General features: G+C 41.6%; 1 protein-coding gene and 1 long non-coding RNA gene across 2 annotated transcripts; one reads left to right on the top strand and one right to left on the bottom strand.

Annotated features, from left to right (window-relative positions):
* Nucleotides 1-1,732: 1,732 nt before the first annotated feature.
* On the bottom strand, nt 1,733-8,524 carry PDCD5 (programmed cell death 5). The gene is made up of 6 exons (XM_043899058.1): nt 8,357-8,524; nt 7,390-7,427; nt 4,988-5,049; nt 3,186-3,277; nt 2,216-2,287; nt 1,733-1,916 (listed from the first exon to the last, which is right to left on the bottom strand). The coding sequence occupies exons 1-6, from the start codon at nt 8,420-8,422 to the stop codon at nt 1,869-1,871; spliced, it is 378 nt and encodes a 125-aa protein (XP_043754993.1). The 5' UTR covers nt 8,423-8,524; the 3' UTR covers nt 1,733-1,868.
* A 128-nt stretch (nt 8,525-8,652) lies between these two features.
* Nucleotides 8,653-24,320, top strand: LOC122691956. The gene is made up of 4 exons (XR_006340545.1): nt 8,653-8,785; nt 10,220-10,273; nt 11,782-11,852; nt 24,215-24,320. It is a non-coding gene; the product is annotated as an uncharacterized LOC122691956 (long non-coding RNA).
* Nucleotides 24,321-24,615: the final 295 nt, after the last annotated feature.

Here is a 24,615-nt window from a genome sequence, read left to right as displayed (position 1 = left end):
GACAAGTTTCCTCTTGAGCTATTCTGGTAACCAGCAGGGTGAGCAATCTGAAGCAATACCTCAATTATTTTTAAAAACACATGTGTTTCTAATTACTTTCTCAATTAAAACTAAATTTGGAGCCATGATGTATCACTGAGCTCCAAGTCATTTTTAGTGTTGGGAAGTGTTTTTCTTTATACCACAAGATTGTCCATTATATTGATTGAGAGGAGAAAATGTTACCCTGGGGAAATTATTGGGTGGGCCTTGATTTTGTAGTTTCTATATTCCAAGGATACAATAAAATTTTAAATTGTATTTGAAGGAGTTAGTAATTTAAGAATACATAAAAATAAACAAATAAAACTAAATTTGACAATTCAGAAATTGGCAATGACAAAATTCCTATTTTGTATGAGACTGTTTTGAATTCAGAGTATTGTCAGTTAAATCAGAAAGGTGAAAATAACCAGCCCCCACCCCCAACGTCATCAAGAATTTCTGTCCTCAGTCACTTTCTGTTCTCGAGTGTCTTTGAACGAGGGGAGGCTTACCGTCCTTCCACAAATTCACCTCAACAGCTGCCGTAACAGTGGTTATTTTGTAAGAGAAAGCATGTAGCAAACTTGCTCAGAGCTGTCTAGTCTCCCAGTGTTTCTATGCAAAATTCACCTGTTAACTGGGATTATTTTTTCAAAGTCCTTGATCAGATTTTACTTTGGTGATTTACTGTTCCTCTGAACTCTTTCTGATGTCCTTAATGGCTCTACTCATTTATTTGTTTACTCAGGAATACTAGACATGTATTCTAACACTGACTTCACTAAATTTTAAGTCTGAAATATTGTAAAATCTCAAGTATAATTTAGAAATATATCAGCAGTGTGTATATCTCTAGCTAGAGACTGGGACTATAAATCACATTTTCCATCACTTTTCCTGCTATTAATCCTACTGAGCTCATTATATGTTATGCACTTCCTCTGGAGCTGGGTCCCCCCAGGACTAAGATAAAAGTTACACCGAACAGCTCACTTGAGAGTCACATTTATGATTTTAAGTTACAAGCACAGTTTTTCATAACCTGGTGGGAATAAAGGAGAAAAGATGACACTTGCTTTAAGTTACCTGCAACCCTATCAGTGAAGACCCAGAACATTTCTGCCACAATGGTGAACTGCTAAACTGTTTCAACTGGATTTTAATCATTAAAAATCATTTCTCTTAAAAACATGTTTACTAGGGTTTAAGTATTATTACCAGTATGTCTCAGTTATTTTGTTAATTTTTTTCCAATGGACATATCCTCCAGTTACAGAGGTGGTATGGGTAATATTTGTTAGATGAGTTAATCTCAATGCTTTGAAAAGCAGATTATAAATGAAATCAAAGTTAGGAATTTTCCTACATTAAATGTAAGGACTATCTGCAGGAAGAAAAAGGTCTTACCTGCTTTCAGAACCTATGTCTTGGAAATACTAAAACTACTCAGCTTAATCCATGAGTCTTAACACCTATGATGTGACAGACGCTGCTATTTTACAGATGCTGCTATTCTCATTGAAGATGTTGGAGCAGCTCCTACTTCTGCTAAGGTCATTTTCCCACTTAACACTAATGTCACAAGTATGAAGGATATATTCATGCTGCTACACATGTTCAAAAGCTTTTGATAGGAAAGGACAAAAATTTAAAAATGCAGATCTTCTGCTCATTTCTCTACGGTAGAAAAACAACTTTGTCCAAATTGTTCTAGTTTGCATAACAAGTTTATTTTTAAAAGGTATATAGACAATAAACAAAGTAAACACACCACCAGATCTTAACGTCTGCCAAGTATTATCTGTCCTAGAGTTATTTCGTTAAGTTCCAGTCTCTAGACAAATTCAGTAATCGTCATCTTCATCAGAGTCCATTACTTTTCTTCTGTTGAACTGGGGGGAAAATTAAACGAGTATCATGTTTCATAAAACATAACTCAGATTTTCTGAGAAAACAAATTCCTACCTACTACAGAAAAGACATTTCTGTGTTTAAAATAACTTAAGTGTTTCAGACCAACAGAAGAGCCTTGAAAATCAGACCCTCAATGTATGCAACTTTCTCCCCAAACTTCCCTGTGTTGTAAAACAAAAATGTCTATGGGCTAAAATGTTTGACACGCTACATGCAGATGTAACACTTATTTAAAATATCAATCTTCCTTTTGTCGTATGCTTTGGGGGAAACTTACTTTAACTGTTGTTTTCTTTTCTGTTTGTTGGCTTACTTTTTCGAGGATTTCTATTAAACCTTGTTCTGACACCTAGGAATAATCAAAGAGAAAAACAGTGCTTTTTTAAAACAAAGAATTGACCTTAGCCAACTGAATCGTTTCAATCCTTCCAGGGTGTGGAGGTAGAGGTCAAGAAGGAAGGAGAATGGGACAGCTGGCTGAAACCACTGGCTGTAATTCTCGGTTTAAGCTGCACTTAAAATCTGCTCTGCTGGGCTTCATTTGAGGAAGGAAAAGTATCCATCAGTTAGCTTCCTCGAAAAATCCAAGGTTAACAGCTATTTAAGAACCCCTTCATTACCACTAGCAGACAAGGACAACCACCTACATCACTGTGTTAAGTGAAAGGGACAGAGATACTCCGCCTCTGCACGGAGACCTTGAGAAGCTTAAAAGCAGGCGACGAGTCACTCAAAAAAATGAAGCCACTGTCACCCCTCCACACACGTTCTCAGTGTAAAGGGTTCAGGGCAGGTTGATCTCTGCAGGCTGTGGTGGCAGAGGGCTCCCCAGTGCTGGTGGGGCTCGTCTGGATCTTGAACGAAGAGCAGTGTTGCCAGAAAATATCCTCCATGGCAATACGGCAATGCACGGAATAACTAGGAAATTTAGCACTTCTTCATTTGCAAAACAAGCATAACTTTCCCAATTTTAATTAGTATTGCTGACAAACCTTGTTTCCACTGTAGAAGCAATTTAGGCTATCTGACCCTAATAGTCACTGGTTCCAGAGCAATGTCAGAAAAGGAAAGCAGCAGAGGATTTTAGAAAACAGAGTATCTTTTAGGATCTACGGTAGACACAACTATTCTCTCCTTTAAAAACTGCTTCAACAAGAATTCTGTAACCAGAAAGGGATGAAACTGACCTTCTGAGGATACATTTTGATAAAGTAGGTAACAACAGATTAAAACTGCCTCAAGCTTACCTTCCCACTTAGTTGTCCATACCGTGCCATCTGTATAAGGTAATTCTCTACCGCTTTAGTTTTCTCAGGCTTTACAAGTGCTAAGTTACTTACTAAAAAGAAGGAAAAAAAAATTATATATATAAACACACACACACAAACATGCACAAAAAGAAGTCAGAACTAAATGCACTTGACTAAATGCACTTATTCCTTGAGACTAAATACTGACATGTCTAAAGCACTTAAGACTTATTCATGTCTTGAGACCAGCAAGGTAGATAAGGCAGATGCTATTGTTACTCTTAAAAATGAGGAAACTACAGTTCAGTTTTGTCAACCTTAGTCAAGACCACAGAGAGGCAGTGGTGAACCAAGATAAAACTCGGGGACTCAGATTCTAAGCTCCATGCTTTAAAAACAAAGCAAAACCATGACTGTTCCATGAAGAGCAATTTCTATATTGCAGGCATGCATGCTAAGTCGCTTCAGTCATGTCCAACTCTTTGCGACCCCATGGATTCAGGCTCCCTTGTCCATGGGATTCTCCAGGCAAGAATACTGGAGTGGGCTGCCATTTCCTCCTCCAGGGGATTTTCCTGACCCAGGGATCAAACCTGCATTTCCTGTGGATCCTGCATTGCAGGCGGATTCTTTACCGCGTAAGCCACCAGGGAAGCCCTCGAAAAAGCAACCTGCCCTTGCGAATTTCTGTATTACTATGCATATATAATCATGGTGAGCCACCCAGGGCTGCCTCTTCTAAGCTGGGCTTCAAGTTATAATACAGAAGATAATGTTTCATTCTGATTGGCTCATTTAATTTTTTTTCTTATGGTTTTATTTTTTGTGACGAAAAACACAACACAAATGGAGAATACAGGTATACCTCATTTTACTGAGCTTCATAGATACAGCCGTTTCCACAAACGGAGGTCTGTGGCATCCTACATCCCTGCTTTGAGCAAGTCTACTGGCACTGTTTTCCTGACAGTATGTGCTCACTTCATGTCTTTGTGTCACATTTTGGTAATTTTCACAACATTTCAAACTTTATATTGTTATTCTTATATATATTATGGTGATCTGTAATCAATGATCTTTGATGTTATTACTGAAAAACAAAAATCGTGACTTGCTGAGGACTCAGATGATGATTAGCATTTTTTAGCAATAAGGTATTTTTAAATTAAGGTATGTATACTTTTTTTTTTTTAAAGACTAATGCTATTGAACTTAACAGACTATAAAACTTTTATATGCACTGGAAAGTCAAAAAATTTGTATGACTTGCTTACTGTGGTGGTCTGCAACCAAAGCCAAAATATCTCCAAGATCTGCCTGGACAATAAAGCAGAGCCCCCATCACCTGAGTCAACTGCTAGCAGTATTTTGTGACTGACTTGATTGAAGAGTTATTTCCAATAAATTTTACCAAATACAGTCGTCCCTTGGAATCTGAAAGGACTGGTTCTAGGACTCCCTGCAGATGCCAAAATCTGAAGATGCTCAGGTCCCTTATATAAATGGTGTAATACCATCAGTCCTCTGTATCTGTGGGTTCTGACTCTATAAAAATGGAGGGCTCACTACACGCACTTGGAGATCATTTCAATAGCAGGAGAGAATGGAGCTGGAACTTTTAATAACAACCTAAGTATGTTTCTTCAGGTTTGTAAACCTAACACTTCTTACAAATAATCTGTATCTCACATGCTTTTAGGTTAAACAAGTATTTAATCTAGAGACAGCAATTACTTCATATACATCTCCCTATTCAAATAACTCAAGCCAGTTTTATAAAGAAAGCTGAAGATGCTTACACCGGGCCCGGGCTGACTGATCCAGAACTTGGGCTAAGATACTGTTTCTCATTTCTGCTTCCCTACAACAAAAACAGGACAAGCAAAATCAGAACCAAGCTGCCAGCATTCCTACAGAACACAGAAAGATACAACAAGTCCATTCTTACTCAAAAGCCAGTTTTATATATTGTGAGTTTGAAAGATAAAACTTCACAGTTTCCCAATTCAGAAGGCAGTTTCAGTTCAACCACCATTATAGACATTTATTAAGTACCTAGTGTGTGAGAAGGGCTAGAAATTAGTAGTGAGATTTCAGGCAAATACACGGACGAATGATTAACCCGTGTAATTTTCTTAGAGATAAAGAAGCTGAGGTTCATGGAGACCACGTTAAGGAGACACAGGTAACTGTGGCCAAGGTATGAACAGATTCCACGTTTTAAGATTCTCAGTTCTAGTTTTGGGTTGGGAGGGGAGTTACAATTACACCCGTTTCTATCCTTGCACCTTCCCACCTATCCAGGCAGGAACTACTTAGTATTCACAGGACAGTGATTTCAAATTTTTTTGAAGCAGATATTTTTTCAAATGAAGCCCTTCAAAGAAGTTAATATGAACTTAACACAGAAAAAAGCAGAGATTCTTTGGCTGAATTAGAAAGCTGAATCCTCTGTACAAGGGAAACAAGAAATAAAACACTATGCAGAAAGCAAAGTGTGCATTCATCAATCTCAGCCCTGAGTGGAGAAAGGAAAAAAGTGTCTCTTGACTTCAAGCTTTAGCCTTGTAGGTTTGCTGTCTGAATTCCTTCTGGTAGCAGGGTGGAGGCAGGGAAAAAACATCAGAGAATTTTAAGAGGTCTAAGGTTAGAAATGACCCAAGTGATGGCAGAAGTAAAGGAAAATCCTCTTCGGAAGAATCCAGAAGAGTGATCAATTATGTGACACATCTGAATTTCAGATATGTTAAAATGTGAAAAAAAATTCACATCTTCAGAATCAGTGAAGTTCATGTGGTAGATTTATTTTCTTCTTAGCACTATCCCAGGTGCTTACCAATCTGTCTTTCCCTCTAATGTGAGCTACATACAGAAGGGAAGGAGCCTTCTCCATCTTGCATATTTCTGTAGACACAGCACAATGCCTGACCCAGAGCAGGTGCTCAGTAAGTATTTGATGGATCAATCAATGAGTTAAAAGGTAGCATGTGGGACTTCCCTGGCAGTCCAGTGGTTAAGACTCTGCACTTAATACACAGGAGGCATGAGTTCCACCCCTGGTTGGGTACGATCACACATGCTGTGTGTGTGCTGTGCCAGGCGAAAAATAAAAGGTAGCTTGGGGGCAGGGAGGGATAGGGAATTGTTTAGTAGGTATACTTCCAATTTTGTAAGATGAAAAAGTTCTAGATATGTGTTATAAAGCAATGAGAATACAGTTAATACGACTGAATGATACAATCAGAAGTAGTTAAGAAGGTAAATTTTACCTTTTGTGTTTTTTACCAGTTAGGGAAAAAAGGTAGCATGATGGGGTAACTAATAAACCTGCCAAGTGTGAGGTGCTCTGCCACGTGATGAGATAAAATAACTTTGAGAATAGGAAAAACAGTTAATATTTCTTGTGCATATGTGCTCAGTCACTTCAGTCGCCTCCGACTCTTTGCGACCCTATGGACTGTAGCCTGCCAGGCTCCTCTGTCCATGGGATTGTTCAAGCAAGAATCCTGGAGTGGGTTGCATGCCCTCTGTACCCCTGCAATCCTAACACCCCTATGAGGTAGTCCTATTATTATGCTTATTTTAAGGTAATCACAGTTTAGCAGAGAAACATCAATCAGTAATTGCAATACAAAGTAGTAAGTATTGCGGGGTTCCTGTACATGCTTAATTAACAAAATAGCGATGGGTCTGGAAAAATCCCTATGCCAGGAAGAACTTTTAAGATTCACACATCTATGAATATAACTAAAGTTAAAAAGAGAAACAGGTGAAACCACCCTTCAAAGAGTTCAGAGTTCCTACAGACATAGAGAACAGAGCAGGAGGTTAGTGGCAGAGCAGGAGGTGGGCAAAGTGGGTGAACGCTGTCAAAAGCACAAATTTCCAGTTATAAATAAGCCATGGGGATCTAAAATGTAATATATAGAGTGGGTGGTGACTATACTTAAAGAGTATTTAATTGTATATAGTCAATAGTATTGAAAGTTGCTGAGAGTAAATCTTAAAAGTTCTCATCACAAGAAAAAAAATTTGTAATTATGTGTGGTGATGGATGTTAACCACTTACTGTGGTAGTCACTTCACAATATAAACAAATATGGAATTAGTATGCTGTACACCGGAGACTAATGTTGTCAATTATTTCTTAATTAAAAAAAAGTGGAGGGGGGGCCTCTACATTCAGAGTTCCAGCCCATACCTGTGCTTTGCTTCCTGTTGTGCTGCATCGCCAGGATCCTGAAAAAACAATTTTATCTTTTAGAAATTTCACAGAGGGGGAATAAAAAAAAGGAACTATTTTATTTTGTTTCTGGTACCTGCAGTGGTAGAGATGGGCTTACAAAATAATTAAAAGCTGAGCCTCACAGAAGTAAAAAGATAAGTTTCCACTTACTACCACGTTTTGATGAACTTCTAAAGTCTCAAGCTAATAGAATGTCTTAGAATACAAACAGGTATTAGGGCGAAAAGTCCCCTCTTACGAAACCGTATTTTACAAGATAAGAATAATTTCTGGAAAAGAAAATGTGCTTCGGTATTGGGGACGCTGATGATCAAACAACGCTCCCTTGCAGGCTATCCGGCTCCATCCCTAACACTTCACTCCGGGTCTCCTCACAGGAGAGTCATTAGTTGGACGTTTCACCTACGGGGTTAGTGCTCATGCCTGGCTCTCCTCAGGACTGTCAACTCCGTCAGGCGATGTTCCCCGCTGTCCCCTCAGCACCTGGCACAGGGAAGACCCCTCAGAAGATGTCTGTCGACCCCTCGGGTCGAACCAACTGTATTCTAAACAACATTCGGCTGGAACAGTAGTCAAGTAGGCTAGGTCCATTAGCTAAGGGCACCGAGAAACCGGAGAAGCTGAGCATTCTGCTCGGGACCCAAGACGGCAGGCCGGGTGAGAGACCGACTCCCGGCCGCCGACCGGCCCGCGCCCGACCAGCCCCGGGCAGCACGTGGTTCGCTGGCCGCCCGAGCCCCCACGCGACGGGCAGAGGGGCCGAGATGGCTCGGAGGCTACCAGAAGCCAGCCGCGGGCGGAGGCGGGGTCCTCGGCCCCGGGGCAGCGACGCCTGGAGCCTCCGCCGGGGGCCGCGCCCTCTACCTCGGGTGAGGGCGGCGCCCAGCAGGGCACGGGCTGGGCGGGTGTCGGGCTCGCTCACCCCGTGCTTCGCCTGCAGCTCGGCCAGCCTCTGCTTCCTCAGCGCCTCGAGCTCCTGCTCCGCCATGCTGCGGCCGTCCCGGGCGAGCAGCCGCGAACACGCACCGACTCACTCCGAGGGAACGCCGGCAGTCCCTCTGCGCGCGCGCCGCCCTCCCCAGTGCGCAGGCGCCCGCAGCGCCCAGGCATCACCAATCCAGCCCAGAGCCGCACCGCCCGCCCCAGCCAGTGCCTGGGGAGAGGCCCGAATCCGCGATCGCAGGCGGTGGGACTTAGTGCAGAACTGATGCGCCGACTCTTCCAGAACTCGGTCCTTGCTCCCAGCTGCAAGCGCGTGTTCAGCGGGCGTGGGCGCCGGCAGTGTTAAGATCCGGCTGTGTGTGGGAAAAGATAGTAACCTAGAAACAGGCTACCATCAACAACTATAACTGTAGGTAAAATTTGTTGAGCCTATAACGTGCTGCTGCTAAGTCACTTCAGTCGTGTCCGACTCTTTGCGACCCCATCCCTGGGATTCTCCAGGCAAGAACATTGGAGTGGGTTGCCATTTCCTTCTCCAATGCATAAAAGTGAAAAGTGAAAGTGAAGTCGCTCAGTCATGTCCAACTCTTCGCGACCCCATGGACTGCAGCCTACCAGGCTCCTCTGTCCATGGGATTTTCCAGGCAAGAGTACTGGAGTGGGGTGTCATTGCCTTCTCCGCTATAACGTGCTAGGCTCTTGTTATCTCCATTGGCGGATAAGGTTCTGGGCGCTTAGATAGACTAAGTGGAATGATGGACAATGTGCTGAAACTGGACGGCAGTGATGGTTGCACAATTTTGTTTTCCTCAGCTGTCACCAGAGTTTTGTCTACCTCTTGGGTCGGACAAACTCGTCTTCTAGAAAACATTAAGCTAGCAGGCTAGATTCACGTGGGAATTTAGTTCCCCAACTAGGGATGGAACCTGTGCCCCTTGCAGTAGAAGCCCGAGTCTTAATCACTGAACCCCCGATGAAGGCCCATAATTCTTAAATTTGTTCAAAAATGTTAAATTGTACACTGAAAATGGATTGATGGCGGGACTGGAGCAAACAGAGACTCACTGGTCATCCTGCATGGAGAAGCCAAGTTAAAATAAACCTGGGAGGCTGAAGTTGGGAATCAGACAGGTCTGGCTTCCCTGATAGCTCAGTTGGTAAAGAATCCGCCTTCAATGCAGGGAACCCAGGTTTGATTCCCGGGTCGGGAAGATCCCCTGGAGAAGGGATAGGCTACCCACTCCAGTATTCCTGGGCTTCCCTTGTGGCTCAGCTGGTAAAGAATCCTCCTGCAATGTGAGAGACCTGGGTTCGATCCCTGGGTTGGGAAGATCCCCTGGAGAAGGGAATGGCTACTCACCCCAGCATTCTGGCCTGGATAATTCCATGGACTGTATGGTCCACGGGGTCACAAAGAGTCAGACAAGACTGAGTGACTTTCACTTTCACTTTCTTTCCTCAGAGGTTGGTGCAGGAGCTATGAAATGTGGTGTGAACTGTGGGGACACTCCCAACACACACAGAAACATGCTCACACACAAACACACACACATGGCACACTCAGGGCTGTCCTGGGGTGAATTCTCTGGCAGTAAGATTGTGCGCCTCGGGCCTGGAGACACTGGTTCCTGTTGGGGGGATGTCAGCTCCGTAACGGTGTGTCATGCTTGTTTTCTCAGTTGTGGCTAAATATAATACGTCATTTACCGTTCTAACCAATTTTAAATGTACAGTTCAGTAGTGTTAAATACATTGACCTTGTACAATCTCTAGTATGCTTTTCATTTTGTAAAACTGAAACTATGCCCTATAATTAACAACTCCCAATCCCCTCTTCCTCCAGACCGTGAACCATTTTACCTTCTGATTCTACAAATTTGCCTGTGACAGGTGTAAGGTGAGTGCAGAGAAAAACAGAGCGAACAGGGCAGTCAGGCAAGAAAAGGAAATTTATTAAAGGGAAAAGAGAGTCCATCTTATACCTGACCAATGAAAAAATTCTCTGAAGGGATGGTCACGTAGCCGGAGGGCTATAATCTGGTAGTCTTGAAGCTTTGGGAAGATAGGCCCCAGTGAAATAACAGGATGCTATTTGGGCAATCTGGTCAGTCTCACAGATCACTGTGATTTATTCCTTGTTTGTGAGGTCGACAGAATGAGCCATCTTATCAATGAGACCCTATGTGGGCCCTATCAACAGGTATCTCATTAAATGGAATCACACTATTTGTCCTTTTGTGACTAGCTTCTTTCACTTGGCATAATGTGTTCAAGGTTCATCCATGTTGTAACCTGTGTCAGAATGTTCTTCCTTTTTGAAAGTGAATAATATTTCTCCCTCCCTCCCTTCCTTTTCTTGAATATACTTTCTAGTCATTTTAGTATTTTGCTGGGTTTTTTTTCCCCAAGGAACTCAAAATTTATCAGTATTGATTACTTTTTTATCTATTTTTATCTATTTCTACCTACTTTTCATATTTCCACTGTTATTTTCTTTTCAGTTCCTTCAGATGAACATTCTATATGTTCATTTTTATTCTTTCTTATTTAATAATGAAAACATTTAAGCAATTAATTTACTTGTGAGTAATATACACATATATAAAACTATATATATATATACACATAGTCTTACATATCATAGTTATATATATCAGTAGTGTTATTTTTTCTCTTTCATAATGTCTTAAAATGGTTTCCTATTTTGTAAAACCATGGTCAAAATAATATGGTTTTAAAAAGTCACTTATTTATAAGGTGACTAGCTATTACTGATGCACTCCTACCCAATACGTTCTTAGTTCCCCAAAGGTAAACCTAGCTGACTCTGTAGTTATTCTATCATTTATTCTTTTATTAACTATGTATTGAGATTAAAAAAAAATCAGGTAGTGAGGACAGGGAATGGTGTCAGGGAAGTGTTCATTGAGATGGTGACTTTTGAATAAGGACCTGAAGAAAGAGAGACAGAGTCACAAAGATATCATATGGAAGAGAATTCCAGGTAGAAAGAACAGAAATGCAAGGACCCTGAAGTTGGAGCCTGCAATGTTTAAGGAACTGCAGGAATACCACTGAGGCTGAACCATGAACTATGGGAATAGGGAGAAGGCAAATGTAGAATCATGAAATAATTTAAGAGGATATATATCTAAATAATATACCTATGCTGTTATGTCTTAATTTATATAATTTAGACATTTTCCTAATGTCTTAGGAAACGACTTAGGCTAAGTCGTTAGCCTAAGGATTTAACCCGTGATGGCTAAGGATTTAACACACTGCACAACCCTTATTTCTCTTCCTTAGTTTCTTAATACACATATTACTATTTTTAGTTCCAAAGTTGTTGATTGTTCTATCTTTAAGCAATACACTTACAACTTGTATTTCTTATTTCATCAGGTATAGACAGTGTCTCTTGACTCCCAGCTTTAAAGATGAAGACATCAGCATCTCTGATGCTGACTCTCCCAGTAAGTTCACATCCTTTTTCCCACATTCCCAGGTTCTATTATCTGTGCTGCGTCTTATTGATATTCTAATCTGTAATCATAATTAAACCTTTTTCCTTCCTCTTTATTGAGATATAACTGACCTACAGCCCTGTATAAGTTTAAGGTATACAGCATAATGATTTAACTTACATACATTATGAAATGATTATGACAATAAATTTAGTGAATATGTATCATCTCATGTGTTCTGTGCACAATAGCTTCAGTTGTGTCTGACTCTTTGCAACCTATGGACTGTAGCCCAGCAGGCTCCTCTGACCATGGGATCCTCCAGGCAAGAATACTGGAGTGGGTTGCCGTGCCCTCCTCCAGGGGATCTTCCCAACCCAGGAATTGAACCCATATCTCCGACATCTCCTGCATTGCTGGCAGGTTCTTTTCCCACTGAGCCACCTGGGAAGCCCCATCATCTCACATAGATACAAAATAAAAGAAAAAGGAAAAAAAAATATTTTCCTTGTGATGAAAACTTTTAGGATTTACTCTCTTAACAACTGTCATATATAATATATGGCAACGTTAATTATGTTAATCATGTTATATATTACATCCTTCAGTTCAGTTCAGTTCAATCGCTCAGTCATGTCCGACTCTTTGTGATCCCATGAATCATAGCACGCCAGGCCTCCCTGTCCTTCACAAACTCCAATAGTTTACTCAAACTCATGTCCATCTAGTTGGTGATGCCATCCAGCCATCTCATCCTCTGTTATCCCCTTCTCCTCCTGCCGCCAATTCCCCCCAGCATCAGGGTCTTTTCCAATGAGTCAACTCTTTGCATGAGGTGGCCAAAGTATTGGAGTTTCAGCTTCAGCATCAGTCCTTCCAATGAACACCCAGGACTGATCTCCTTTAGGATAGACTGCTTGGATCTCCTTGAAGTCTGAGGGACTCTCAAGAGTCTTGTTCAACACCACAGTTCAAAAGCATCAATTTTTCGGTGCTCAGCTTTCTTCACAGTCCAACTCTCACATCCATACATGACCACTGGAAAAACCATAGCCTTGACCAGATGGACCTTTGTTGGCAAAGTAATGTCTCTGCTTTTTAATATGCTGTCTAGGTTGGTCATAACTTTCCTTCCAAGGAGTAAGCATCTTTTAATTTCATGGCTGCAATCAACATCTGCAGTGATTTTAGAGCCCCCAAAAATAAAGTCTGACACTGTTTCCACTGTTTCCCCATCTATTTCCCATGAGGTGATGGGACCAGAGGCCATGATCTTAGTTTTCTTTAAGCCAACTTTTTCACTCTCCTCTTTCACTTTCATCAAGAGGCTTTTTAGTTCCTCTTCACTTTCTGCCATAAGGGTGGTGTTATCTGCATTTCTGAGGTTATTGATATTTCTCCTGGCAATCTTGATTCCAGGATTGTGCTTCTCCCAGCCCAGCATTTCTCATGATGTACTCTGCATATAAGGTAAATAAGCAGGGTGACAATATACAGCCTTGACGTACTCCTTTTCCACATTACATCCTTAGTACTTCTTCTATCTTTTAACTGACAGTTGTAACTTTTGACCACTTTCATCCAATTTCTGCCCTCCTAAACCCCCTGGTAGCCACAAATCTGATCTCTTTTTCTATGAGTTTGTTTGTTTGAATTATAATTGACCTACAACTTTATGTTCGCTCCTAGTGTGCAACATATTGATTCAGTATTTCTATGCATTACAAAATGATCACCACGGTAAGTTTAGATACTGTCTGTCACCTTACGTGGATGTATGTGCTCAGTTGTGTCTGACTCTTTGCAACCCCATTGACTGGGGGCCTTGCAGTCTCCTTGCAGGCTCCTCTGCCCATTGAATTTTATAGTCTAGAATACTGGAGTGGGTGGCCATTTCCTGATCCCCAAACATAGATATTACATAATTATTGACTATATTCTCTATGCTGTACAGTTCATCCTGTGACTCATTTATTTTGTAACTGGAAGTCTGTACCTCTTGATCTCCTTCACATATTTCATTTCTCCTTCCAATCCCTCCTCTTCTCTAGCAACCACTTGTTTGCTCTCTGCATCTATAACTTTGTTTTGATATTATCTGTGACTGCTTTTCAGCTCACTTGTTTCAGATTCCACGTACATGTGAAATCATATGGTATTTGTCTTTCTCCATCTGACATTTCACATAGCATGGTACCCTCTAGGTCCATCCATGTTGTTGCAAATAGCAGGATTTCCTTCTTTTTTTTAATGACTGAATGATATTGTGTTGTTTATATATGCCTCATTTTCTTTATTCATTCATCCACTGATGGTCACTCGGGTTGTTTCCGTGTCAGAGCTATTGTGTATGATGCTATTGTGTGTAATGCTGCAGTGAAATTGGGAGTGCCGTTGTTTTTCTTTATCAAAGAAAATCGAACATTTCTTTTCAACTCTCCATCACGTCATGTGTTCTGACGGACTCCACTCTCATTATCAGATAGCTGTCTTATAAAGGCCTTCCTCCTCCCTCTTTAATTTGGACAGGTTTCTCTCTATGATTGTTGCATCCCTGTCCTTCTGGATTTGTTTCTTGGATTCCCTGTTTTCTAGCCCTCATCTAGTTTTTTTAAAAATTCTTTTTAAAAAATTTATTTATTTTTGGCTGCCCTGGGTCTTCACTGTTGCAGGCAGACTCTCTCATTGCAGCAAGTGGGGGCTACTATTTGGGCTTGTCATTGCAGTGGCTTTTCTTGTTGTAGAGTTCCGGCTTTAGGGCACATGGGCCTCAGTACTTGCAGTTCCTGGGCTCAGTAGTTGTGGCATGTGGGCTTAGTTGCCGTGAGGCATGTGCAATCCTCTCCGAACAGTGATTGACCCAGTGTGCCCTGCATTGGCAGGCAGTTTCTTAACTACTGGACCACCAGAGAAGTCCTACATTCTGTTTGTTTATTTGTTTATGGCTGCACTGGGTCCTGCATTGGCAGGCAGATTCTTAACCGCTGGACCACCAGGGAAATCCTAAATTCGATTTATTTATTTATGGTTATGCTGGGTTCTCGTCGCTGCACTCAGGCTTTCTCTAGTTGAGGTAAGTGGGGGCTACTCTCTAGTTGCGATGCGTGAGCTTCTCATTTCCGTGGCCTCTCTTGTTTTAGAGCATGGGTTCTAGGGTGCACAGGCTTCACTAGTTGTGGCACATGGGCTTAGTTGCCCTTCAGCATGTGGAATCTTCCCAGACTAGGGATCGAACCCGTCCCCTACACTGGTGGGTACATTGTCAACCACTAGACCACCAGGGAAGTTCCCTCATCTTGCCTCAACTAGAGAAAGCCCCCACTTACCTCAACTAGAGAAAGCCTGGGTGCAGTAACAAGAGCCCAGCATAGCCATAAATAAATAGAATTTAGGATTTCCCTGGTGTTCCACATCTTCAAGTAAATTTCTAAGAAAAAAAGCTAGTAGGTAAGATTTCTATGTGCTTGCATGTCTGAATATTTATCTTATACTTTCATTGCTTGATTATAAACTTATAAACAAAAGAATTTTCTCTCTGAATTATTTTAAATTAAAAAATCTTAAATTATTTGCCATTTTCCTTTACAACTTTGTTATGTATTGGTTGTATTTTTGAAATTCCTTACTTTTCATTTTGGAAAACATCAAATCTTTAAAAAATGGAAGGAATGGTAGAAAGAACACTTATATGTTCTTCACATAGCTCCACTAATCATTAAGATTTTGCCACGTTTGCAATATCTGTCTACACACATGTGCGGTGCATGCATACACACACAAATGCACATAGACAGGCACAGTTTTTCTAAACCATTTGAATGTAACTTTCAGATAGCAAGTCACTTCACCCCTGAGTATATATAGCCTATGAAAAAGACATTCTCATACATACCTACAATTATTACATCCAATAAATTAATATAGATAAAATGCATCATCTGACTGATGTACAACCCACTGTTGTCTCTAATTGTTCAAATAAACTTCACCACAGCTCTTCCTTTTCTTGTCAATCCATGATTCAATTGTATTTATTAGTCAGTCTCTTTGAAGGTATTGATGTATCTCATCAGTTTTCTCACATTTGGTGTTGGTGATAATAAAATCTGAATTTTGTTCCATCATAAGTGGTATTTTTTTTCCTTCTGGAAGCTTTTAGAATATTTTTCTTTTTTGCTCAGTGCTCTAAAATTTTGCAAACATGTGGGTCTTTTAAAAGTCTTTGTGGGGGACTTCCCTGGTGGTCCAGGGGTTAAGAATCTGCCTTCCAATGCAAAGGATGCCAATTTGATCCCTGGCTGGGGAACTAATATCCTACATGCTGCCAGCCCGTATGCTACAACTAGAGAGCCTGAAAGCAACTAAGGCCTGATGCAGCCAAATATATATACATAGTAAAGATTCTTGGTAAAGGATCTGCCTGGAGTGCGGGAGACCTGGGTTTGATTGCTGGGTTGGGAAGATCCTCTGGAGGAGCGCATGGCAACTCATTCCAGTATTCTTGCCTGGAGAATCCACAGGCCAGAATAGTGGATATGTTTTTGAAAGTCCTTATGCTATTTGCTTCATAGGTTCTTTCTGTCTGAAAACTTGTAACTTTAACTTTGGGAGCTTTTATTGTCTTGTACATTTGATAATGTTTCTTTTCTGATTTCTATCTTTGTCTGTCTAGATTGCTGATAAAACTGGACTTCCCGGATAAAGCTACTGTGTCTCTTTCATGTCTTCCATCTCACGATCTTTTGGCTCTGCTTTCTGGAAGACTTCTTCAGTTTTGTCTTCTGAACCTTCTATTCGGTTTACCTCAGCATCATATTTTGACTTTATACAAGTCTCCCTCCCACCTTTTTTTAATTTTGTGGCTGCACAAAATTAAAGCCCATGGTCTTCGTTGCAGCGCACGGGCTTCTCTAGCTGCGCATAGGCTCAGTAGTTGCCGCGCATGGGCTCAGTTACTCCGAGGCATTGAGCCTGGGTCCCCTGCCTCGCAAGTTAGATTCTTAACCACTGGACCACCAGGGAAAGTCCCACAAGCCCGTTCTTGTTCTCTGATCATGCCATTTACTTAGTAGCTTGTTCTAGATTTTGAATGCAAAACTTCCTGAATATAGTTACGATAATAATTAGAAAAAAATTTAAATTCACTTCTGTTTCCTGAATTAGTTCTCTTTCCTCTGAAGGTTTTTTTTTCTTCTTGTTTGTGGTACTGTCTTATGGCAGCCCTTAGCAAATTAATACACATATCTGTCTCTCTGTCTTTTCGTCCCTTCCTTCTTCTCCTTCCTTCTTTCTTTCTTCCTCCTCCTCCTTCTTCTCCCTTTACTTCTTCTTTGTTATTAAATTTCTTAATAATTTCTTCTTTGTTTCTAAATTTCTTGTCAGATGTTTCACTTGCAGAGTTGATTGTGCATTCTGTTCAAGGGTAGAGGTAAGGACTGGACTGTTTAAGACGGAGCCTTTTGAGTAATCTCTGTGTTTTCGGCTGGGTCTCACTCGTGTCCTCTGTCTTCTGCCTCTCTGGAATTCTGTTGGGAAGATCAGCAACCTCCTCGTGGTGTGTCATCTGTTGTTACTACTGTGTCAGCTTGACATAGTCTCACGATTGTTTTTACACCTTTCTTCCACTGATGGACAACTTCCTGGTGATTTATTCCCATTTTAGTCCTTTACTGCCATTTTTGTAGGGTCTTGAAAAGAAAGAAAGTGAAAGTCGCATCCAACTCTTTGCAACACCATGGACTATACAGTCCATGGAATTCTCCAGGCCAGACTGCTGGAGTGAGTAGCCTTTCCCTTCTCCAGGGGATCTTCCCAACCCAGGGAACGAACCCAGATCTCCCACACTGTGGGCAGATTCTTTACCAGCTGAGCCACAAGGGAAGCCCGAGAATACTGGGGTGAGTAGCCTTTCCCTTCTCCAGCGGATCTTCCCGACCCAGGAATCAAACCAAGGTCTCCTGCATTGCAGGCGGATTCTTTACCAACTGAGCTATGAGGGAAGCCCCTTTGTAGGATCTTGGTGGTGGTGGGGGGCAGGGGGCGGGAGAGAAAAACTGAGTGGTCAATCATCATTTTGAAAATAGCACTTGTTTTCTTGTCTCCAACGTGCAGTTTTGATCTTTCTGTTGTTGTTTAGTTGCTAAATTGTGTCTGACTCTTGTGACCCCGTAGACTGTAGCCCACCAGGCTCCTCTGTCCATGGGATACCCTAGGCGAGAATACTGGAGTCAGTTGCCACTTCCTCCTCCAGGGTTTCCTCCCTGCCCAGGGATCAAACCTGTGTCTCCTGCATTGTTTAGCGGATTCTTTACTGCTGTGCCAACTGGGAAGCCTTTGGTCTTTTTAGCTGAGAAGTTATTCAGGAGGCCTGTATCAGTCAGGGTGCTATGTTGTAGTAACAAAATTCTCAGCATATTAACAGCTTGAAACAACAGAAGCTTATTTCTTGCTCACCGAGGTTGGCTGGGGGCTCTGCTCCAGGTCTCCCCACTCTGAGACCCAGGCTAACAGAAGAGCTGCCGTCTCACTGTGGCAGAGATAACCTAGAGAATTGTGTACTGTCCCTTTAAGTTTCCACCCAGAAATGATACTTATAATTTCTCTGCATATTTCACCGACCAAAGAAAATCATTTTACTGTTCTTAACATCAAGGGGGTGAAGAAGTACAATCATACTTTTTCACAGAAAGGCACAATTTTCTGTGCCTAGAAAATGGAAAGCTGGAAATATTTGTTGCATAGTACAGTGAACCACCCAAAGACTGTAAAACTTCGTGTTTGAGTTTTAAAAGCGTTTAACTCTTGAATTTAAAATGAAATTGCACTAGAGTCAGAGAATGTGAGCTTGTATCAAACTCCAGAGTTTTTTTTATTGCATTATTTGTAAAAAATTAGCTAATTTTTAAAATATTTTGTGGGATTCGAAAACACGCACCCTTTATTGTTAGTAGACAAGTTTGATACATACGCAACATAAAGCTATTTATATCTTCTATATACCTGTTAGTTTTTTTATATACCAGATCTATCAAAGACTAATGAATTATTTGAAGTTCTTAACATATACTATTGTGTTTCTATAGATTTCTCATTGTTGTTTTTTTCCATTTATTTTTATTAGTTGGAGGCTAATTACTTTACAATATTGTCGTGGTTTTTGCCATACAATGACATGAATCAGCCATGGATTTACATGTGTTCCCCATCCTGAACTCCCCTCCTACCTCTCTCCCCATCAGAGACACATGTATAGAACAGACTTTTGGACTCATTGTTTGTTTATAACAGTTTTGTATTTTTATTTATTTTGTAAGAGTTCATAGTTAAATATGCATTTTCTATGTTGATTAAATAACCTCTGTTTCAATTAATAGGACTTTTAAATTCCTATTTCATTGACCACATGTTTACTCTCTTAGTGTCTCAAGTTGCTTTTTAAAATTAAAAAAATTTTTAAATGATATTAGATTTGGTATTGATTTCCTGGATATGATGCAAAAAGAAAACAAAAGTAAAAAATAGATATATTGGACTTTATCAAAATTAAAACCTTCCATGTGGCCAGGAACACTATCAACTTAACAAAAAGGCAGCCTACAAAATGGGAGAAAATATTTGCAAATGATATATATAATAAGAGGTTGATGTCTGGAATGTAGAGAACTCCTACCATTCACCAACAAAACAAACAACCCAATTCAAAATGCTCAAAGGACTTAAGTAGACATTCCTACGAAGAAGGTATACAAATAACCAATAAGCAAGTGAAAAGATGCTCAACATCACTAATTGCTAGGGAAATGCAAATCAAAACCACAGTGACAGGGAACTATATTCAATATCTTGTAATAAGCTATAATGGAAAAGAATCTGGAAAAGTGTATGTGTGTATATGGGTATATTCATATATATATAATATCTGAGTCACTTTGATGTACATCTGAAACTGACATGACATTGTAAATCAACTGTACTTCTACTAAAAAAAAATCAAAACCACAGTGAGAGACCACCTCACACCCATGAAAATGATTACTATCAAAAACAAACCCCAGAAAATAGCAAGTGTTGAGAAGAATGTGGAAAAATTGGAACCTTTGTGCCCTGTCTTTAGGAATATAAAATGATGTAGTTGCTGTGATTGGTTTCTCAAAAAATTAAGCATAGCATTCATTCCCATATGATCTAGTGATACACTTCTGGATCTTTACTCAATGAAATTGAAAACAGGGTCTTGAAGAGATTTTTGCATTCCCATGTTCACAACATCATTATTCCCAATAGCCATAAGGTGGAAGCAATCCATTCACCCATTGATGAATGAATGAATGGATGAGCAAAATGTGCTATAGACTTAAAATGGAATATATTCAGCTTTAAAAAAGGAAGGAAACTGGAGCAGGTGCTACAACATGGATGAACCTTGAAGATATTATGCTGAGTGAAACAAGCCAGTTACAAAAAGATAAATACTGTATGATTTCACTTATATGAAGCTTAGATGCTATGGATTAAATGTTTTCTACCTTAAATTCATATGTTGAAGCCATAACCCCCAGTGTGGCTTCCTTTTGAGACAGGTCCTTTTTTAAAACATTTTATTTATTTATTGGACTACATTAGGTCTTAGTTGCTGCGTCTGGGATCTTTCATTGTGGCACATGGAATACACCCTCATTGTGGTGTATCTGCTTGGTAGTTTCCACGTGCCAGCTTAGTTGCTCTGCGGCATTGGGATCTTAGTTCTTTGACCAGAGATCAAACCTATGTCCCCTCCATTGCAAAGCAGATTCTTAATCACTGGACCACCAGGGAGGTCCCTAGAGATAGGTTCTTTAAAGAAGTAATTATGAGTGGAGCCCTAATCCAATGTGACTAGTGTCTTTATAAGTAGATGATGCATGCACATGGCGGAAAGGCCATGTGAGGGCTCAGTGAGGCGGTGGCCATCTGCGAGCCACAGACAGAGGGCTCAGGAGAAACCAACCCTGCCGGTACTTGATCTTGAACTTGTAGGCTTCAGGACTGTGAAAAAATAGATTTCTGTTGTTTAAGTCACCCCGCCTCTGGTAATTCATTATGGCAACCTTAGCCATATATACTATAGACTACTATACCAGAGTAGTCAAATTCATAGAGACAGAAAGTATGAATGGAATGGTGGTTTCCAGGGTCTTGGAGGAGGGGGGAATGGAGAGTTGTTTAATGGGTACAGGGTCCAAGTTTTGCAAGATGAATTCCGGAGATTGGTTACACAACAATGTGAATGTGCTTAACACTGCTGAACTGGCCTTTGAAAATGGTTAAGATAGTAAATTTTATGTGTATTTTAATCACAATTAAAACAGAACAAAACACTTGCCTTGATGCTACAACCCCCTTCTACTACAGCCCTATTTTTATCCTTCTCCTTTATAGCAGAACTCCTGAAAAAAAGTAGTTTGTATTTGCTGTTTCTACTTCTTCACTTCTCACTTTCTCCTGAACTGTTCCAGGCGGGATATTCTGAAACTGCTGTGTTCAGGGTTACTGCATAACTCCAGTTCATCAGCAGCGATGTTGCTCACTGGCTCCTCCTTGAAACACTTGCCCCGGGGCTTCCTGGTTCTCTCACTTCCCCTTTGTAGGTACTGGCTGCCCCTCCTCCTGACTATCTGTGAGTTACTCCAGGGCTCTGCCCCAAGTTCCTTTTTTGTCTTTATTTTTGAAATTTTTATAATTTTTTACTCATTTATTTTGGCTGCGCTGGGTCTTCATTGTGGCACATGGGCTTTCTTCACTTGCAGCAAGCAGGCTCTCTAGCTTCCCTGTGGCATATAGGATCTTAGTTTCCTGACCAGTGATCCAAACTGTGCTCCCTGCATTGAAAGATGATTTCTGGACCACTGGGGAAGTCTCCTGCCCAGGCTTTTAAAATTCTTTCCCTGGCAATCTCGTCCAGTGCCACCTATACACTAATGACTCTCAAATCCTATCTCCAGCCCACCCTTTCTTGGAACTCAATGTAGGACATCCATCTACCTACCCCACCTCATCATGAGGATATTGACCAGGCACCTGAAATTCATCATGCTGAAAACAAATCCTGACTACACCTTGGGACTCTGTCTCCCTCCATTGTTTGTCATCCCAGGAAATGGCATGCATGCTTGTGACATCGCTTCAGATGTGTCTGAGTCTTTGCGACCCCATGGACTGTAGCCCTCCAGGCTCCTCTGTCCATGGGATTCTCCACACGGGAATCTTGGAGTGGCTTGTCCTGCCCTCCTCCAGGGGGATCTTCCCAACCTAGAGATCAAACCTGGGTCTCTTATGTCTCCTGCACTGGCAGGGGTATTCTTTACCACCAGAGCCACCTGGGAAGCCCAGTAGATGGTACCACCTTGCAACCAGATAAAAAAAAAACCAGGCACCCTCATAATTGCACGCCGAAGGTCTTGGAGTCACCTTGACCTCTCTGTCTCACCCCACATCCAACTCACCTGAGTATCTCGTTGTCTCTCTTGAAAGTCTCTCCAGGGTCTGCCTCCCCTCACCTCTTCTACTGCCTGTCTTGGCCAGGCATGATTCTCTCATCTGAATGACAGCAGAGGGTTTTTTTTAAAGTTTTCTAAAATATATATATATATAAAGAAAGCTGAGCGCTGAAGAATTGATGCTTTTGAACTGTGGTGATGGAGAAGACTCTTGAGAGCCCCTTGGACTGCAAGGAGATGCAACGAGTCCACCGTAAAGGAGATCAGTCCTGAATATTCATTGGAAGGACTGATGCTGAAGCTGAAACTCCAATACTTTGGCCACCTCATGTGAAGAACTGACTCATTTGAAAAGACCCTGATGCTGGGAAAGATTAAAGGCAGGAGGAGAAGGGGATGACAGAGGATAAGATGGTTGGATGACATCATCGACTCGATGGACATGAGTCTGAGTAAACTCCGGGAGTTGGTGATGGACAGGGAAGCCTGGCGTGCTGCAGTCCATGCAGTGCAAAGAGTGGACACAAGTGAGCGACTGAACTGAAAACATGTATATTATACATACTATTCACCTATATATGTATACAAAAGCTTTTCTATTAATACTATGCTTGATAAAGGCCTGAGAAGAACATTTTTTTAAAAAGACACAGAGAAATTGGAAAACATAAGCTAAATGAAATGGGAGCACTGAATATGAAAGAATATGAAAGTGAAACAAACTAGATAAAAGTCAAAGATGGTCCAATTGTTGGTGACTTTTTAGTTAAATGAACCAATGAATAATGCTTTGCATGTTGAAATTAGTGGTATGAAATATAAATGTGTATTTCTGAGGACACCATCAGAAATGTCATCGAACAATCTTCCCTGCAGCTGCAGGTAAGAATAGGTGATCATATATCACCCAGAGAGCTAGCAGTTTCTCCATGCCCCTCTCGCCCAGTAGCTAATGTGTAGGTGTGGAGAAGCCTCTGCCTGCGGCTGTTTGGAAGGTAAAAGAAGGAAAGAGATGGGGGAGAGGGAGGGAGGGAGAGAAGGAGCGTGGGGGAAAGAAGGAGAGGAGAGGAAGAGGACTAGGAGGAAGAAGACAGGCTTCCCTGGCAGCATAGTGGTTAAGAATCTGTCTGCCAGTGCAGGGACATGGGTTTGATCCCTGGTCGGGGAAGATTCCACATGCCGAAGAGCAGCTAAGCCTGTGCCCCACAGCTATTGAACCTGTGCACTAGAGCAGGCAGCCGCAACTGCTGAGCCCACACTGGGTGCTGAACTCCACGCACCCAGAGCCTGTGCTCTGCAACAAGAGAAGCCCCCGCGATGAGAAGGCTGAGCACCGCAACCAGAGAGGAGCCCCCACTCTCCATAACTAGAGAAAGCCTGCAGACAGCAACGAGGACCCAGCACAGCCACAATAAATAAATACAAGTTTTTAAAAAAGAAGAAGGGGAAGGAGAGAGAGGGCAGAGAAAGAGAAAGAAGGAGAGGAAGAAGATGAGGAGAAAGAAGGAAGGGGAGGAGGAGGAGGGAGGGGAGGGTCACCCCTCTGGGGGGCTGCCTCCCAGCACCACTGCTGTGACATATTTCAGGATGGACACAGGTGGTGTGGACAGGTCCCCTTTGTGTTTCCCATCACTTGCAGGAGCATCACGGATAGTCACAGTATCCCACGGAGGCAGAACCTACAGAACAAGTCTGTTCATCTGAATGTTCAGCCCCAGCCTTCTCCTCCCAGGACACCTGCTCTGCTCAGGTGCCCAAGGATTCCTGAGTCACCGAGTCTTGGTATCTCCTGTCGGCAGCAGAGGGAGCCCACACTCTACCAAAAGGCATTGAGTTTCTCATTAGAATACAAAGCAGAAAATACAATAACTGTTGTTGTTTTTTTTTGCCACGCAGTGTGTCCTTACAGATGAAGCTTTAATCTGCCTCGTACATCTCCGTTGCTGTAAATTCCTGCTCCATTTATGGTACCATATGCCCTGATTTGCCGGGAGAAAGCCACAGTGTGAGCTTGGGCTTCTGAGCTGTTTGTACACCGTGTTGAATTGCGTATTATCATACACTTAAACGGTATGTCTTAATAAGCTCTTTTATATCAGTTTATTAGCCTTGATCTTGCAGTTGATCAGATAGGTCATGGAAGGGTACCATGGAGCTCACTGACAATTAGGAGATGTGAGGGGCAGAAGGAAAAGTTAGGTTTGAAACACAGCAGAGTGCGGCTTATCTGATTGTCTAGCAGCTGCTGATTCACCTTCTCATCTGCTTCTAAGTAGTAGATATAGAGTCTCCTCTGC

The sequence above is a fragment of the Cervus elaphus genome, chromosome 4 (genome assembly GCF_910594005.1).
Source record: "Cervus elaphus chromosome 4, mCerEla1.1, whole genome shotgun sequence".
Classification (NCBI taxonomy): domain Eukaryota; kingdom Metazoa; phylum Chordata; class Mammalia; order Artiodactyla; family Cervidae; genus Cervus; species Cervus elaphus.
This window is presented reverse-complemented; position numbering and strand designations above follow the sequence as displayed.

Coding starts and splice junctions, on each gene's coding strand:
- PDCD5 (XM_043899058.1), bottom strand. CDS start 8,422: ATGGCGGAGCAGGAGCTCGAGGCGCTGAGGAAGCAGAGGCTGGCCGAG. Junction 7,428..8,356: donor AGCTGCAGGCGAAGCACGGG/GTGAGCGAGCCC, acceptor TTGTTTTTTCAG/GATCCTGGCGATGCAGCACA. Junction 2,288..3,185: donor ATGGACAACTAAGTGGGAAG/GTAAGCTTGAGG, acceptor GATTATTCCTAG/GTGTCAGAACAAGGTTTAAT.